Here is an 18661-nt window from a genome sequence, read left to right as displayed (position 1 = left end):
TGTAATTTTTTTTTAACTCCCCAACCATTATAGGAGACAACTCATAGAAACATACAACAGATATTAAGTAAATCTGGCACTAGCTATTTTCCTACTGGCAGCAATTTATGTTGAAAATGACATAAATTCTGTCACCAGCTGTACAGAAATTCTAAATAAACTAATTTTTGTCCTGCTCTAATGCTGATTTAACAATCAGAAGACTTTTATATTTAAACCAAATGTTTAACTTTTTTATGATGGCTGACTACTTAACCACAATTTCCAGGGCTTAACAGCAGGAGCTAAGTTAACTCATTTCCTTCTGCACTTAACAAGAACTTGGTTGGGAAAGGACTGCCAACACATTGCATTGCTGTGGAAAGAAAAATTCAGCAGAACGGACAAACTGCAGTGAATTGCATTGGTGATAAACAGTTTCAGGACAAAATACTCTCTGAGAAAAGAAGTGAGAAAAGCAGAAAAGGTGAGATCTGGAGAGAGGATCTGAAGAAGGAACATCAGCGTTAGGCAAACAGCGTGGCTTCTTCACATCTCAGTGCTCTACTAGCAGATGTTAATCCCCAAGGAATCATTCCCGTGGCCAATGCGTACAGCAGAGAAAGAGCTAGGGTTGAGTGCAGGAGTGATAGAGCAGTCACTCCGACACTTTCAGCCACAGCAAATACTTCAGTAATTACAACAGTAAGTCTGTGAGAGACTTTTTACTTTCACAGGAGTAGAAACATTAATTCAGACAATTTTATGTCTCTGTGTGGCAGCACAAAAAATAGGAGCTGCATTTGGAATACAGTTGTCCCTTAAAAAGTAAGTTCCACTTCACAATAAACATGTTGTAATTAAACTGTTTACATTGCAACTGTTGTGATTTTGCTTCCATTAACCAAAAAGGCAACCTATACACCAATTATTCATATTACTCCTTGGTGCTTACTCAGCATAGTAGTCACTGGAAGCCCATCAGAAAGTCAGCAGGACCAAAAGATAAGTACTCAAGAAAGATACGGTCTTAAGAGTACTAGATGACAAATTCAGTTTGACGGAAAGGTGACAGAAATCACCTGAAGAACTAGAAATCCATGTAAGGTAAACTGGTAGAATGTGTGGCACAGAAGTAATTGGTCTGTGGATAATGATGTTTAAATGATAAATAAGCGTCATATTCTTTTATAATGGGAAGTCATGGCTTCACCAAGAATCAAAAAGCACATGGAGAGCACTGACTTGGTCTGCACAATGTATGCGTATTTTTGTAAAGGTTATGGCGATGTCCTTCACCAAATGCTCTTAAAGAAAGTAAGTTTTCATGACACAAGAAATAATGTCATCCCATGGATTTAAAGTATGACTTTCCCGCAAGGAGTTACTCCTGTCTTGACTGGAATTAGGGACAGCAGAACAGTTACCAGGATTGAAGCAGGTGCTCTAGCAATGAAATACTTAGGGTGGATCCATGAGGCCTGCTTGCTTGTTTTCCCTGAAGATTCTCAGATCTTGCCGTAAAGTTATCAGCAAAGCTGTCAGCTTCACTAGCGGGATAAGCTGAAGAAATGGTGCTGCAGAATAATCTTGATTGTAGTGAGGAAGGCACAACTGCACTCTACTTAATTTTCAGCTTGACCGATACCCTTGACTCCATAGAGGACTTCAAGGGTTAGAGAGCCAGGGGTTTACGAACCTCAGCAGTAGCAATTTTAGACAGACATTTCAAGAGAGGCTATGCAACTGTGGGCTCAGCACGGGTCCTACTAGCCAGATGTTTGGCTTGCAAAGGACTCAGTTAGTGCAGATGGCACCATTAACACTACAGACTTCACCTCAAACAATCTTAGTGTCAGTCTACAAAGCACCGTAAAAATTTGTGCTGGTAGAGCCATCTTTTCTTTCAAATGTGGACCTTCAATACCTCCTACTCTTCATAGTTCTGTGGCTCTCCCCAAAGGAACACAGGCACTTGGAACACAGCGTCACGCTGCAATGTATGCATCACAGAATACACAGATAAATCCTGCTTTAACCATAATCATGTGGGTTACCAACACATATCAAAGCAATCCATGAAAAAAAATTACCTCATCAAAATATATCAGTACACTGTGTCAGCTAGAAGCCCAAAGGATTGCAAATACAGCATTTTTTTAAAAAGCTTTCAGTTTAAGGAAAAGGAGGAACAAAAGGAAGAATATTAAGATAATCTAAGGATGAAGAAGTGAGATCGGGCTCAAAGAACAACACAGCTATAACAGCAATATTACAGCTCAAGGCTGAACGCGGTAGAGGCTATGGGGTCACACTAACTTTATTCTATGCACTGGCGTGATGGAACTGCATGCGTCCAAAGCCCTCCATATAAGTACTGAAAAAGCTAAAAAAGGGAAAAATATATGTTCATGTTTTTGTAGTGAGTAAAAATCCAAAGATAGAATAGGCATGTGGACCATCATCCAAAGATAAGAGCCTGAAAATTTACTTCTAATACAAAGAGTGGGTTGAGTAGAAAGAATGTTAGCAATGGTAATCCTTTCATTTCTCAAGGAGGTGATAAAGGAAGTGAAAAATTAGCTCAAACATGATATACCTTTCTTAAACAACATAACAATTTCTGCAGAATCCTATCCTGATCCCAGGTATGTCAGTAGCTTACTGAGCGGTCCGTGGGAATCTGATCCTATAAATTTAAAGGGTTTCTGAGCCTCAGAGGATCTTATCGTAAAACACAAATACAAAAAGACAATTATTCCATGGGGAGTCACCTGTACTTTTATACGATACCAGAAACTCTAAGAAATCAATGAAAATTCAGCTCGCATATTTAAAACTAGAACATGTCTCTTACTTTATAAGCTTCATCAAACCTCAGACAAGCACAGTTAAACATAAAAAAGCTTGCAAGATATCAACTGAGAAATAGTGAAGAGTGTGTCCTTCAGCTTTTTGTTTTTCAAAAATTACAGTTCAGTTGGCTTATCTTTTTACATTGTAAGCATGAAAAAACATTACATTTGAATATGAACTTCCTTAACAGAACTGAAATACATTTTTACATTCACTCCTGTGGTTAAAATGCCTTCAACAGGTTGAAAGAATTTAGATAATTTGTTTTAGAAAGAGATAAGGGTCTGACATTTAACCCAACCCCAGGTGCATGTGGTTTCTTAAAAAATGTCAAAAGGTCACATGATCTCAATGTATGAAGTCTGAAAAACAAAATCTAGCTCAGTATCTTCACTGAAATAGTACAAAAATGTTAGAAATCAGGATTATAAAAAAAAGCATTTAAAAAGTGTCAAACGATTTGTATAGATATGTATTTGCAGCTTATACTGTTGCACTTCACAATAATGTGGTTTTAAATTGACTTAAAAAACTGGAATGCTCTAGTATGCATAAAACTGTAGTTACAAAGCCAAGATCAAGGTTAGGTCTCCATGGCCCCAGTTCAACAAAGAACTTAAGCACAGGGATCATTTCACTTCAGTAGGACTGTTTGCATGTACTAAATTAGTTACTGAGTTAGATAGACAGATAGATGAACCAAGGGCTGTTAAGAGTTTTCAAGTTCAGAGGAACTAACCTACATGCACTTCGCATCTTTCAAGCATTCTTGCAACGCTTTTAGATATTTTTTTTTTTCAGTTTCACCGTAAAAGTCTGTGGCTTGGTATTAAAAGCTGGACTTTTTAATTTTTAATTCTTTAGCCCCTCCAGAATCCTTAGGGTGGAACTGAAACTATTGTCTAAAAACATTGCAATAATACTTTTAAATGGAAGAAATTTTTTTAAGATAATCATCTTATTAAAAATCCAGTTCCCCCGTATTCAACTATGATTTACATTTAATTTTATTTCAGTTTATCTAGGCTCTAAGAGCCTTAAACAAACCGTCACTGCCAGATTTAGGGCCTGTTATTTAAATATATTTCATAATACCCCAAATTAAAAAGTTCTAATGGAACTTTAAGAAAATTAACTTACCTTGCTGAGCTAAAGTGGATCTCAGCATTCCACTTTTAGACCAGATTTTCACTTGGCCATCCTCACCAACTGTAAAGTTATCACAGAAATCCTGAATTTAAATGCAATAATAAGTCTAACAAACATGGCACTTGCATTTATCTAGGGAACAGTAGAGTTAAAATAAGTCTAGGTCTTCTTACAGGTAACTATTGTTTATGCAGTCTTCCTAACATGCAAATAGATAGTATATTAAGGAAAAAATATTTAAGACTGTTCTTCTGCTATTATCAACAAGTCTCTTCCTCTCCTGAAAATCCCTATAGTCGTCTTATCTGAAGCTGCTCCTGGGAAGAAAAAGTCCATCACTATTTAAGTATCCCAAGTTCTGTATTTTCTATTCAGCATTGCTAGTACTTTTCATCTATTTACAGTTCCATGGCCCAGAGGCTGATTAAATGAGTCTCTGAGGAGTCCAAAGAGAGTAGGAGCAGATTTTATGTATTAAGCTGGAGGCTTCACAGTTGATAAATGGTGAAACTGAAGATAACTGAAGGCTCTGTTTGGAAGGCTTAAATTTTATAACATAACTGTATGTTACCAAGAAACTTAGTTTACTTATTAAAGATTAAGTTCTTGTACACTATACAGCATAGTTATGTATGCATTAAGAACACAGATTTCCTAGTGTGCTATCATATTTAAAACATACAGCTCTGGGCCTTCATTTAGGCCTCCCAGATTCAATTAATGAGGAAAAAGGTGCACCTAGACATTTAATGCCATTCTTCCATTCAAAGGTAATTTACTTACCAGATTTCAGGTTTTTATATCTGGCCAATGTAGCTTTTAAGTGTTCAAAAAGTGTAAAAAAATTTTTTTAAAAATCTTATTTGTGCACATTCGATACTGTTAATATAGAGCCATAAGGAATATTTTAACTGATACAGTATCATCAATGATTCACTCTTCCTCAAAGTATAGTTGCGGTATAAGAGTAGTTGATCTTCTCAGAGTACACTGTTTGGGTATGGTGCTGAATTCCCATACTCCCCATAAGTGTCATGCAGTCTCCCTCCCCCCCCCGCCCCCCCCCCAAAAAATTTGAAAAGGCAATTTCGATTTTTTTCTTTGGAGAAGTTCCTGAGGCAAATCTGTCTTTAAAAAGAACAATATTTCTATCCCTCTGGGATTTCAGAGGAACATGCCAGACAGAGTTCCTTGAAGCAGCATTTTAGAGTCAGACTGAGTCTGGAAACAAGCAGATCCAAAATTATCTTCAGTACTTCTGGACTGAGTTGGAATTTGTCCAAAGAAATCAGCTGTGCTAGATCAACAGGAGGCTGCAGAAAATTCCGACACCAACAGAAATCCCATAAAGGAGCAGTCTATCACAGGAAATGTAATTAGCTTCCCCTTAACATCAAGATAGACATTTTTGACAAAAATGCCAAAAGCAACTAATTACCAAAAGATTTAGGACAAAAAGACATGTAGAGATGCAGACACTGGGAGATCACTCTCCCAGCCTCGATAGAGAAGACAGTTAGACTGCAGCTGGATCTACACCACTCTTAATTATTAAGAAAGAGAAGCACAGGAACATTCAGGATGCTCATGAGGCCTCAGTAAACTCTGCTGGCCAAAAAAATGTCATGTGCAGGGACATAAGTGTACCAACCTAGCAAACGTTTTTGTAACAGATAAGAAAAAAAAAAAATCAAATATTCTTATTTATGAAGTACAGAACATCCACAGAAATATCTAAGCACTCTGATACTAAAAACATTTACTTTCAAATAAACAGGATAACTAAAAAAGATGAATGTTTTTACTAGATATTCTATTAATTACAGTAGACAACATTCTTCTGAAACAGCATTAATCAAATAGTGCAAAATTAACTTCTATTAAACAAGGTGATAACCCCAATGATAATGAGTACACTAAAGAAAAAAGTAATTTATTATAGCTAACTTCATTTATATTGCTGATTTTTTGTCTCCATTACCCCCCTTCTCACAAGAATTTCAAGCTAGACCAGCGTGTGAACACTTAATAGACTCAGTTTTATTCAATAAAATTCAATGTAACTACAATATAAATGATGAAATTTGGGATTACATTTTTTTAAATATATGTCAAGGATTAAATTATTTTTCCAAAATATTCTATTGTATTTATCCCATAGAATAAAGCACTTACATTCTACTCATTTTATCGAAAGCACTTACTTTTCACAAATGTTGTTTAATACTGTATTTTTGTACCCTCGCATTTCTTCATGACATGTCAACTTTATATATTAAAAAAAAAACCCAAAAGGCTTTATTTTGAAAGAGCTCTTCTGTTATTTTAGTTGTCAAAACACTTCACTACTTTAAGAATGCTTACCTGTAACCAGCGCTGTTCCTTCGTAATTCCACCTTCCTGCAAGTACAGCTCCACAGTGTGCTTCTACGCTTTTCTCTACTCTTCCTGACTTTGAAATCAAGTGAAACTTCCCTAAACAAAAATTCAAGATACAAACAGTCTATCTAATTTTGTGAATCGGGTATTTACGACTGTAATGGTGTTATCTTCTGTTAAAAATACACACAGACAAGAAACCAACAACAACAACAAAAGAACGAAACATACAATTATGTTGTTCACAACTATGATTAGCCCAAACAAATGAGCTCTTGCAAAAGAACAACTTGTAAACTAGCTACAATGTTGCATTTTTCTTTTCCTTTTGGTGTGTATAATCTTTGTGTTGCCTATTCATTTTTCTTATGTCCCTCTAAAGTTTGCATGTTTCTCTGGGGACACAACTGCCTGAGGTTATTTCATTGTCTGAAAGCTAACAAACAGAGGTATATCCAGTGCAGCCCAGGAGAGCGCTTGTGTTTTCTTTTTTAGGATCTGAAAAATCACTCAGCACCAAAAGGATAATGGAAAAGCTAGAACAATCTGACCATCAGCGAGTGCATTGCTCTGAGGAAGTATTACTGCTTGCATTATGGAGCTGTTATGGAAATTCACAGAAGCCAAAAACAAAGCTATTAATGATTTCAACAGAAGCATGAGGAAGTCTTTCTTTCCAAATGAGGGATGTTGCTTAAATCCAGGAAGATCAAATTTAAACTGGACCAAAGAGCAGACAAAGGAGGACTTGGAAACATGTGGCAGAACAAACGCGTGGCTTAGAGTAGTTCAGTGATTCAAATTAACTACTTTAAAACCAAAACTCTCTTAAAATTATTTTATCTAACCTGCCAGACAGCGAGCCACTATAAGCAACTTCAAGAGTGTCCAGAACTCTTTGAGATAAACAGTACACAGACACCTCACACGAAGTGTGTGGAAATGCTCTGTTACTTAAGATGGGATAATTTTTCCATTAATAACATCCTGCCTGGGGATATGAATTATGAAACTGGCCATACCTGATGAGCCCGAACTAGAAACTATTGCCTGTTTCAGCAAAGGGCCACATTATCACAACCAGTATGTGTACGCAGGTGACAAAAGAGTTAACTATGAACTGCGCAGAAGGTAAAAACGCAGGACGCTACCGCCCTACATGCACATTCAAATCACAGTAGCCAAGATGGCAAAATTTAAGTGGCCTGCACTGCCAGAAGTTTGAAACAACTTTTATTGTGTTCTGGTTTACCATGTTTTAGTTTGCACTTCAATTAAAAAAAAAAAAAAAACCACACCAAACAACAAACCCCTTGAAAACAAAGCCAGACTAAAAACAAAGAAAAAGCATTCTGGTAGATCTGTCAGTAAATAATCATGAAACACACACCAGGGCTCTCCATAGTATTATTCAAATTAATACCATCACACTTCATCTTCATTTTATTTTTAAGTACATAAACAAAAAGGCACAATCACCCAGCCAAATCTCTGCCAGTGCAAGGTCTCCAAGCGAAAGATTTTTAACACTGAAGAAGAATGGGTTGTATACATCAGCTTATTTGAACAGACCATTTAAAATATCATACACTGAACTATACATTTTTGCTTTTCTTTATCACTTATGTTCATATCTACCAGAATACTCTGAACAGCTGGTTAATCCCATTTTTTAGTTTCCTAAAATTTTCAGTACTGGTATTCTACATTTAATGCATTATGTAATTTTATAATTTTAAAATATATTTTCTATAATTAATGCATCAGTTATTTTATAGAACATCTCTCAGGTGTGAGATTCTCATTTTCTGTGTATAAGCAATAACTGGATTCACAGGAATTCCATGGCTAAATGCAATTTTCTCTGATTCAATTGTCAAAATGGCCTTTTCTGGTTTCAAAATAAGACATTAAAAGACATGTTTTATTTTCTGATCACTTGCCTTTTTCGATGCATAGTGTACTTGTTTAACTTGTAGCCAAGACCTTTTTCATTGCAGAATACTTAAACCTCTTGTGATCATAGGACTATGAATATTCTCATGCCATAACCTACAGGATTCATCATTAAGTGGCTGAGCTCTTCATAGCCATTATGAACATATGTCACTAATTTCCCTTGCAAAAAAAAAAAAAAAAAAAAGCTTTGCAAATTGGGAGCTAACATACACAGAGATCTAATTCAAAGGCATCCATCAACTTTCAGTATCCAATCTGAAACATTCAGAATTACTTTTTTAAGGATACAAAGAATTCTGTAGCATTTTATATATTGAAACAACAGCTTCCACTGACCCAGGTAGAATCCATGAGACCTTAATACTTTTCTAAGCAAACCCCTCAACATGTAAGAGAAAAAATAAATTAAAATGAAAGAACAGACAGTTGGCAAGCAACTGAATACTTTGGTGAGGTCACATCATCAGGAAAACAATGGGCCATGTCACAGAGTACAGGACAAAATCCTGTTATACAGGGAACCATTCAACTCGTTTACCAATCTTTTGCATCCTTTCCCACTCCACAAGCTCTTACTTCTTTCACAAGGCATCTTTCAAAGAGTGAAACATAGCAAATTGTAGCCTAGCAGGAAAGAATACAGTTTCATATAAAAGTGGGTCTACCTTAGGCACTAAGATAGAATTCATCTGGAAAAAATGTGATCATGCATTTAAAAACTGTATCATAATACTTATGCAGAACAGGACCAAATCAAGTTTTCATGGATATCATCTTTTCTTCTGCAACTTCTTTACTTTTCCAACATGCAAATTTACAACTGATGACAGTCAGATGATGTGACACTGCTTTTTTCACTGCATTCACACATAAGAGGTTGCTCTAAAAGCAATGTTTCGATGGCTTTCTCTGCCTTCTGTTCTTCAACTTAACATTGAGGTAGTAGAGGCTTTCAAATTAGAATTTACTGCCTTACACACAATTAAGAAAGGGAAAATTTTAGCTGTATGCTTGGAGTAGCTAGAAGTGATTCAACTTAATCTTACTTTACATCTCAGATTCATAAAATACTGTTCCTTTATTTTTATTAAGTACCAAAGCCAGAAGCTGTCCTCAGTCTTAAAGTGACTCTCCAGTTTTGGAGGAATTTCAAGTGGGAGATTAGCAGCCTATTCAAATACAGAATATAAAACATGTATGTCTTGTTCATTACTTTCCATAGACTCTTAAATGCTGATCTAACGTAAAATTATCAATAACATAAAAAGGTGAAAAAATAGGTCTATTCACTTACAATTTGTGCTTTATAAGCAGTTTAAAGCTGAACATATTCTTTATTTTTGTAAAAAAGCAGGAACAAGATCAATGTAAATAGGAAGTAAAAGAACAATATCCCACAAGAGATGCAACTCAGAAGAAAACCCAAGAGGATTAAATTTACATTTGCTCTAATTTCACAGACATCTGGAGTTCAACCAGGAATTAGTGCAACCCTGTGAAGACATTATATTCCATCTCCATTGGATTAAAAAATTTCCAGGAATCCTTATCACAGAGATGAATTAGCTGTTGCAGGAAAATTGCAGGCTTGACACGTAAAGCATGCTATATAAGTAACAGTTAAACAGAATTTTAAATTTAAGGATTTTAGAAAATAGCAATTAAGCAACAAAACTTGTTCATGCACATTTACAATGCAATAATTCACTTGCATATGCCAAAAAAAATCTTTACAAGATAAGTTCTCTTTATTGAAAGTGCTAAGTTACAGCAGGAGATAAAAACTTGGAAATTTTCTACATTAAGTTTTTATCTCAATTCATTCTTTCAAAAATCAGGTTAGCACTGTTTTGTATTTTGATTTCACTAAAAAAAAAAAAAAAAAAAGAAAAAACCCTATGATTTTTTGGCAAATACATCTCATGAATAGTTTTCCAGAAATTGAATGTCTGGGATGAGTATACTAATCAATGCTAAGAGCTTATCCCTTAGTCCTACAACAGTTAACTAGGTAAAAAATCCCTACAAGAACGAAGATTAAGTACTAACTTGTGCAAGACAAAACCTGAAGATCTCAGGTTTTGTGATCTGTGAAATAATTATGGCAAAAATAACTCACTCCATAATTAACAGCAAACCAAATAACTTGTGTTGCTGGACTCCCTACTGCCTAAGAAGGGACCCCAGCTGCATGTTTCCCTTCAGCGAGGGCAAGCAAAACAACTCCTCCCTGCATGGACTGTCTGTAGCCCATGTTGCAGCTGCCCTCTCAGGGACGGCGTTCACTAATTCGGCATTTTTCCATCACATAGCTTCCTCTTTCCGTAAAACCCACCAAGGAGGGTGGGTACTGATTACCTGCCAGCCAGTCCCCCTACAACACCAGCCATGGAAGTCTCATTTTCTCAGGGAACAGAACTTCAAGGGAAAAAAAAAAGTTTCTAGGTCAGTTTCTTCACCCAGTTTTATTTACATTTAGCACTCTATAAACATATAAACAAACTGGGATTTACTCTGTTCACTTAAACAGAAATTACATCCTATCTTCCTTCTACAATATCGCACGTTATCTTCCTACCACAGAGTATCTACTGCTCTGTAACAACTCTAAAGCGTTTAGTTTTAATAGCAATTCATCCAGCAAAGCTCAGTTCTACTTTGCACTGCGCTATGCTAGCAAACCAGTAGCATTCAAATTAACGACAGGAATAGCAATAAAGGCCCCAGATGTCCAGCAGGAATGCAAGGGCTGAATACAAACTCGACTCACTGAACAATACAAAATTATCTAACGACCGATCACTGGACTGGCTTGAAGAGCTAAAGGATGTGTCATTTTGGGAAACGGGGGAAGTTAGTGGATTGCAGACTCCGATCAGACAATACCTATCCCAGCTACAATACCATTAAGATGATAAGCCTTAGGGATGTGCTGAGAACTGGACAATTTGGAGGGCCTACACATTTGTAAAAAGACAAAAACCAAACCAAAACAAAAACAAAAAAACCCCACTGCAATAAATTTGGCAAAGATAGCCAGAACAGTTTCTGCTGCATGCAAGCAAGAAACAGCTGCATTAAAAGAAAGTGAAAGTTAATCAAGCTGATCTCCAAAAGCTGGACAATGATAGAATTGATAGACTATCAAGTGCATATGAATTCTAGCAGATGTAACTACATGATCATTTACGTGTTTCGCAGAATTTTCTTCTCATTCAGTAATCTTTGGTTTTTATTGTTATGGAGGAGGCAGCATTTTTCCTGACCTTCCTCTCCCTATGTCTTGTAGCTGAAATCTTTATAAAGTACTTCAACATTAGCTAGAATCCGAGGATGATAAATTTAGGTTAGACAAAAAAAACTTTGGTAAAAGTTACAAGCAAATGAACACAGAAGTCTTATTGAGGAAAACGAAGATCAACATTAAGGGACTGGTTTAGAATTTGTTGGTCACACACAACGAAAATCTTCAGCAGCAAGAAAAATCATCTGCTGAACTGCAAGAACCCCTCACTTACCATTGACTTACGTCACATAAACTAACACAACTTCTAGTAGTTAACTGATAGTCTTGCAAAGGTCCTAATGCACCCTGGAAAAGATTCTGGGGCCTACCTATACACGCTGTTATTCATGAATCTTTATTCCTAAACTGTAGCTCTTTGTTGTAGTTTCAGTTAATCCACTTACAGGAGAAGGGCAAGCATTCATACCTACTAGACATTACACTTAAGAACTGGTATCTTACCTAAATTTGCATCAGGTTCACATATGGACTAAAGTATTTCCTAATTTACAGCTCTTGCAACATGCTAATATTTGAACACTTCTGAAAAAATATCAACTTTCAGCCTCTCTAAACACATCTATGAATATGATTTATTTTTCCTTACATATCTTAGTGATACAAAAAACAGAGAAAAATGAGAGAGAAAAATTGCATAACAGAGTTTTAAGTCATCTTTTTCATGAAGGTTGTAGTAGCCCTTATATATTTCTTCAATCAACTGTCCAAGCATTATTCAAGCAGAACATGAAATATTAGCATACTACTTTAATAACACTGGAAAACTGACTGAATAAATTAACAGGAGATCTGACTTATTAACAGTTGTTCTTTTGCTCACTATTTACGCATACAATTTAGACTTTACAGAAACAGGACATTAGAAACACAACTGTGAAAACTGAGAAAGAAAAAGAAAGGAGAAAAAAGCAAGGAATTAAGAGCACCGGCTGACCTACCAAAATCCCTCCATCCCGTGTTTATCACTGAATGGAAAAGAATACAAATCCCACAGAAATCAGCTCAGTTAATATTGATCGCTGACTGACCTTCTGAAGAACATCTTTGTTTAGGTAAACCCCGCCCCCTCCCCAAAGCATAATGCTATAATGCATGCAAATATTAATGGATACAAATGAATCTTCCTTTCAGCTTTCACTAAAGCTTCCATTTCCACCTCAAGAGCTCTACAAACAATACTTCATTAAACCCAGCTGCCTAAAATTCACAGTAAAGTTCACCACCAAGTATTACAAAAATCACAACTCTACTTGGTTGAACTTCTCATCTTCCCTCCCCATGTACATCTAGGAAGCGACAGGAAGCCAAAAGATGTCCTGCTTTTGTTCCATAAGTTCAGTGCATTTATTCCTTAGGAATTATTGAATACCTTGAAATCTTGGCCTCTGCTCTGTGAATTGAACTCTCAGCCCTCCTAATTTTTAAGTGCAACTATTGCCAAAAGTCAGAGAAATCTCCAAAATCTCATGCAAGGAATTAATTTTCCTCTACCTTCTTCAAATCCATATTACCTCTCTCCAGCCGTACAGGAAGCCACGCTGGACGCATCAGCTCCAGACTGCTAATGCCCAGTAACAAACCTTCTGTTCCCAATCAAGCTCACTGTGAAGCTAGCCAAAAGCCTCCAAGTTCCCCTCACCAAAGAAAACATACCAGACCCACAAGTTCAAGGTTCTGGCCAAAACATGGGCAGAAGTTAGCTGGAAATTCTCCATCAGTCCCATTAAAACTATCAATAGGTCCCTGTGAAAGCTATCAACAGGGTCATGGGCAGATGGCCATTATTATCCTGATGGAAACTCTACAACAATTGACCATGATCTGTTCTGCCTGAAAAAGCTGGCAGAGATTTAGAGCAGCATATTGCTTTCAGCTCAGTGTTGAGAAACTCCCACCACTACCATTTGTGTAGAAATACAACTTTACCACCAAGATCTTTGACCGCTGACAAAAGAATACAAACTAAGTTTAGTATGTTGATGCAATCTGCATCTTTGTGGCACGTAATTACTACTACCAGCAGGATAATTTAATTTACTTACTCTGGAACCTTCAACAGCATTATCAACTGAGTAAAACACAAAGGTATAAAAAGTTAGGATCTGCATAAGGACTGTCCAACTTCTGCATGGAAGTCATAGAACAGAACAGAATAGAATATTTCAGTTGGAAGGGACCTCCAAGGATCACCTAGTCCAACTGCCTCACCAATTCAGGCCTGACCAAAAGTTAAAACGTGTTATTAAGGGCACTGTCCAAATGCCTCTTAAACACTGACAGGTTTGGGGCATTGACCACCGCTCTAGAAAGCCTGTTCCAGTGTTTGACCACCCTCTTGGTAAAGAAATGCTTCCTAATGTCCAGTCTAAACCTCCCCTGACGCAGCTTTGAACCACTTCCATGAGTCCTACCACTGGATACCAGGGAGAAAAGATCAGCACCTCCCTCTCCACTTCCCCTCCTCGGGAAGCTGTAGACAGCTCTTCCAAGTCACCTGTATGCCAAGCTCTTGGATGTAACGCATGAAAGTATCAGAAATCATTCACAGACTAACCCACCGATCCCATTAGTAGGCTCTCGCCAGTGAGGCAGTCCCAGTCTACATCAAGGACTTGTTTCTTAGCAGAGCTTTTATCCAACACAATTTTTATAACAAGGTCAATGTAAACCAGCAGATTTCATAAAGGATCAACCCCTTTCTAAAACTGGTAGGTTCAGGAAGAAACACTCTCATCTGAACTACAGGGTTTCCACATGGTAGGAATGTTTCTTGTAACAGAAATAAAGGGGAGGGTGTGTTAAGAAAATTTCTTTTTACCATTATTTTTCATATATTGTTCAAACAAAGAATTGGATCAAGAAGAAGAGAGCCCAAATGTTTTTCCTTAAAGAAAAGGGATGAGGGAAGAAAAGGAAGGGGAAACATGCACAGAAAATTCCTGATGGCATGGAACATAATCCCCATTACGGTACTGAGAAGAAAGGAGACAAAGTCTGACCTGAACTGTATAGACTGCTTCATAATAAATGTAAAATAATAGTGAAACCAGTTACCTAAGATTTCTTCACTGAACTGGGGATATGAGTATATTGGCCTTCATGCAGGAAGAAAAATTTGACACTAAGTTGGGCAAAATCAATTCCTAGTCTCTTTGGAGAAGAAGAAAAAAAACCCCAAGAAATCATCAAACCATCTTGCTCCCACCTCCCTTCAACAAAACAGAATCCATACACTGGAAAACAGTAGCTACTATATTGGATCATATAGTCTAGTATTAGTACACTAGTATACTGGACAAATAGCAGCATACTGGAGATACATGTGTATATATACATCCGCCAGTATAGCGCACATATATACTAGTCTTACATCTCTGACAACAGCCAGAACTAGGTGCTTCAGAGGGATATTCCAGACTCCATAGAAGCCAGATACAAGACACACTCTTGTAACATGTCCAAGAAAAGGACTACGTTGATATTAAAAACCATGGTTAAGCAATTTCAGTAACTTGGTCGTCTTCAGTTTTCGTAACTATAGGCGATACAGTATCTATGTGAGCATGCAGGGCAGACATATTTAAAACTACCGGTTTATGAAACTGAAAAAAGATGGTAGAAATTGACCTTACATTAAAAAAATTATATATCTGCTGTCAGAGGTATGTTTGACAATGTTGTATCAGAGAAAATTATAGTAATACAATGTATTAAATGTGAAATAACTATTAATTTTACACCAGTGCAACTGGTGCACAAATATTTGAAATTGCTTTATTGCAGACTATTTAACTGCAAATAATTTCTCATATATTCGAGTAACATAAGCACAAAGTGGTATGAAATTATAAATATTTTAAATTGACTTACCATCAGAACTTGTTAGAACAAAGCTCTCGGCATGGGACTGCTTCTTCCCAGCTATACTTCTGGGAAACCAGTGAAGATCTATGGGATAAATATCATCCGGAAGTTTCACTACTCGAGTAGTCTCACTAGTTAAAAGGTTCCATTTCATAATTTGGTGATCATCACTGCAGGAATATAGCTCGTCAGCTGTAGTCCATCCCACACAGCTAACCAATTCTTTATGTTTAATTAAATTAAGGAAGTCTGAAAATTGTAATTATTAAAAATAAACTTACAAAATATCTCACCTAGGTTATACAAAACTGAAGGAACAGCACGGGAAGATTACTTTGATAAGATTCCATGAAATGCTTTATGTAAAGAAAACATGATTCTTCATTTTTTCTTTGCTCTTTTGCTTCAAGAAAAAAGCTGGTAGAAATTCAGCAAAAAATAAAGCAAACTGTATTGTGTAAAAATGTAATTCTTATTATGATGCATACTTATTGAAACACAGCTGAAATGTTGGGTTACACCTCTAAAAGGGTCTTAATGCACAATGCAAGTGCAAAACACCCAACTATCACTCAAATGTGTCAGTTTATTAACACCACATCATATATATAAATTGTTGACCTATCTAATTTATTAGTAGGAGAATTACAGTTCTGTTTATATCTGCTACATGCATGCCTCATGACAAGCAAGTAGATATATCACTACTCCTATTTACTGTCTGGGAAAGCTTTTAACTTATCACTACAAATAAGAAAGGAAAGAAAAACTCCAAACTTTCTAGCAAAACATTGATAGCTTCCGAAGGGAAGGTATTACTCTAAGAGTGTTCAACATCTCTTAAAATGTTGTCCTTAAAGGCTGCACTGAATGGCAAGGTGAAGAAAAGAAAAAGAAAACAAAAGAGAGAAAAAGAAAAAAGCCACCTGCAATTTACGAATATTTTACTATGACATTTACGATAAAGAAATCCTTTCTGAAAAACAGGCCATTCAGAATTAACATGCTTTTCTACAGTCTGAGACAAAGGATATGTTTTGGTTCCTTTAAAAGTGAAGTCTTCAGTCTCATTTCAGTTGTTCAGATGGAGCATTAGAAAAAGATATGTAGGTATATAACTGTAATAAAACAAAACAAACACATATATAAGCAGCCAAAATTAATAAGGAAAGCACTAACACCAACATTTTGCTGACACATTATAGGTTGAAACACCGAAGTTCTCTTGTGCTGACAAATAGCCATGAACGTAGCAAGGGAAAACCTGGAATTGCAAACTTTTCAGGGAAGTTCATGCTTAGCGAGAGCACTGTGAGAAAATTTAGAGGAAAAAGCCATACTATTAAAATAATCCTGCCGTGACAAAATGATACAACATCCTGGTCTTTCATCCACCCGAATTTGTAATGTCCATGATACTCCACTGCAACACAGTATTCCATAAGCAGTTCCGTGGGGTCCCACCCTCTCATCCCCTTCCCTCTTGTGACAGCAAAAGCCGCCTGTGTGTCTGTGGCTGGACAGGGCAGAGGCACTGATCCAGGTTAAAACTTTTTTGTCTTTCAGGATGGAAAGAAGTGAGAGCAAGAGGGTGGGAGCAGATGGTGTACTCTGAGGAGAGCATGATGATGCACGATGTGGCCTTCTAATCTTCTGGAATTTTTTCACTATAAAATGAGTGTTTGTCAAACAGTTACTGTGCAGAATTTAAGCAGCATTAAAAGGATAATAGTCCTAAAACATAATTTGCTGTGCCCAAAGAATAAGTTTTCAACCCTACTTTACATTAATTGATAAACACGGACAATAGTTATTTTTATTTTTAAATAATTATCTCTCTCATACTTGAATGTTTAATTTCCTTCTCCTACCTCACATTTATTTGGACGCATGGATCTTATTTGCTTCTATTTTCTATGCACACCACAGCTTGCTAAACCCACCTCTTCAGTTGCTGCTTAGTAGTTTTTAATTTATTTATTCCTCTCTTAGGGCTTCAGCAGGCACGTCGTTATTGTCGGCCTCCAGCTTGCAGTCCCTCCCTGCTCCCACTCCACGGGCACCCAAAATCCTCTTGCAGAATTCCGTTATTTTGCTTTGAAAGACAAGGCCAGAACTTTATTATAGTTTTTGAAAAGGGGTTAAACACTCCTTACGTGCACCTAAATGGTGGGACGCTCACCCTTATGTCGCACCTGTTGTCACCAACAGGCACATCCTTACCCATCCCATGCACTCCACCAGTCCGCAGCGAGTCCAACAGCAGGTCAGCTGAAACCATTTACTAGGAGTTTTTTTAAAAAGAAGGGGCACTAACGAGCAGTTATTCTGGCGGGGTGAGGTTGGCTCAGCTTCTCCCAGCCTCAGGCTCCCGCCTGGTCCCACAGCCTCACGCCTCCTCTCCTCAGCCCTTTCCCCTCCGGAGCTGCTGAACGAGGAGATGAGGATCAGAGACGGCGGCGGGAGGTTGAGCAAGAGCCGGGGGGAGCGAAGGGGCGGACAGACGGCAGCAGGGGGGGAAAGGGCGGCGGTGGCGGGGCAGGAGCTCGCTCCTCACAGCGCGCCTGGCCGCGGGGCGGCTGTCGCTCCCCGCCGAGAGGGAACCGCACCTCTGCCCGCCCCGTCTGCGTCGCCTCCCCAAGCCCGAGGGACAGCCTCACACCGCACCGACAGCGACGCCCGCTCTCCGGCCGTGCCAGCGCACCCTTTTCCCTCAAGGCTTCCAGCTTCCCAAGCGGCAGATTATCCGCCCCCCCGCCGCCCCTTCCCTAGGCGAGCACCGGTGCCCGTTTCCCTCAGGGCCGTCCGGAGCCGGGGGTCGGGACTCCCCCGCCCTTACCTCGCCGCCCGGCTGTCTCCCGGCGCCCTCCCTCCCCGCCTCCCACGCCGAGCCGGGGGTCACAGCTCCCGACCCTCTCGCCCACCGCGGCGGTGAGTCAGACCTGCCGCCCGCAGCCTCCCCCGACGGCGAGGGGAGGGCGATCGCCGCCACCGCCTACCCCAGTCCGCCTTTACCTGCGCCGGCAGCGGCAGGAAGAGCGCAGAGCGGCGGGGCCCGCTGCCTCAGCGGCCGGCTCCCGAGCCCCGGCGGCTTCCGCGCTAATCCCGCCTTCCTCCCGTCCCCGCGGCGCCACGGGAGCGGCAGGGCCAAGGCGGCGGCTGCCCGCC

General features: G+C 38.5%; 1 protein-coding gene across 7 annotated transcripts in view; it reads right to left on the bottom strand.

Annotated features, from left to right (window-relative positions):
• IFT80 (intraflagellar transport 80) overlaps positions 1–18661 on the bottom strand; it is a 58494-nt gene extending 39833 nt beyond the window's left edge. For 4 of the 7 annotated variants that reach the window (XR_014229104.1, XM_082320799.1, XM_082320800.1 and 1 more), the window contains exons 1-5: positions 18509–18661; positions 15787–16611; positions 15500–15663; positions 6349–6459; positions 3976–4044 (exon numbers count right to left, since the gene is read on the bottom strand). Coding sequence is in view for 6 of the 7 variants with exons in the window: in XM_082320799.1 (XP_082176925.1) it covers positions 3976–4044; positions 6349–6459; positions 15500–15647 (328 nt within the window). In the remaining variant the exon portion in view is untranslated. Of the gene's footprint in view, positions 1–3975; positions 4067–6348; positions 6460–15499; positions 15706–15786; positions 16612–18508 lie in introns of those variants that run through there. The other 3 variants (XM_082320803.1, XM_082320804.1, XM_082320802.1) reach the window with 3 other exon arrangements.

The sequence above is a fragment of the Platalea leucorodia genome (assembly GCF_965183815.1).
Source record: "Platalea leucorodia genome assembly, chromosome: 8".
Classification (NCBI taxonomy): domain Eukaryota; kingdom Metazoa; phylum Chordata; class Aves; order Pelecaniformes; family Threskiornithidae; genus Platalea; species Platalea leucorodia.
This window is presented reverse-complemented; position numbering and strand designations above follow the sequence as displayed.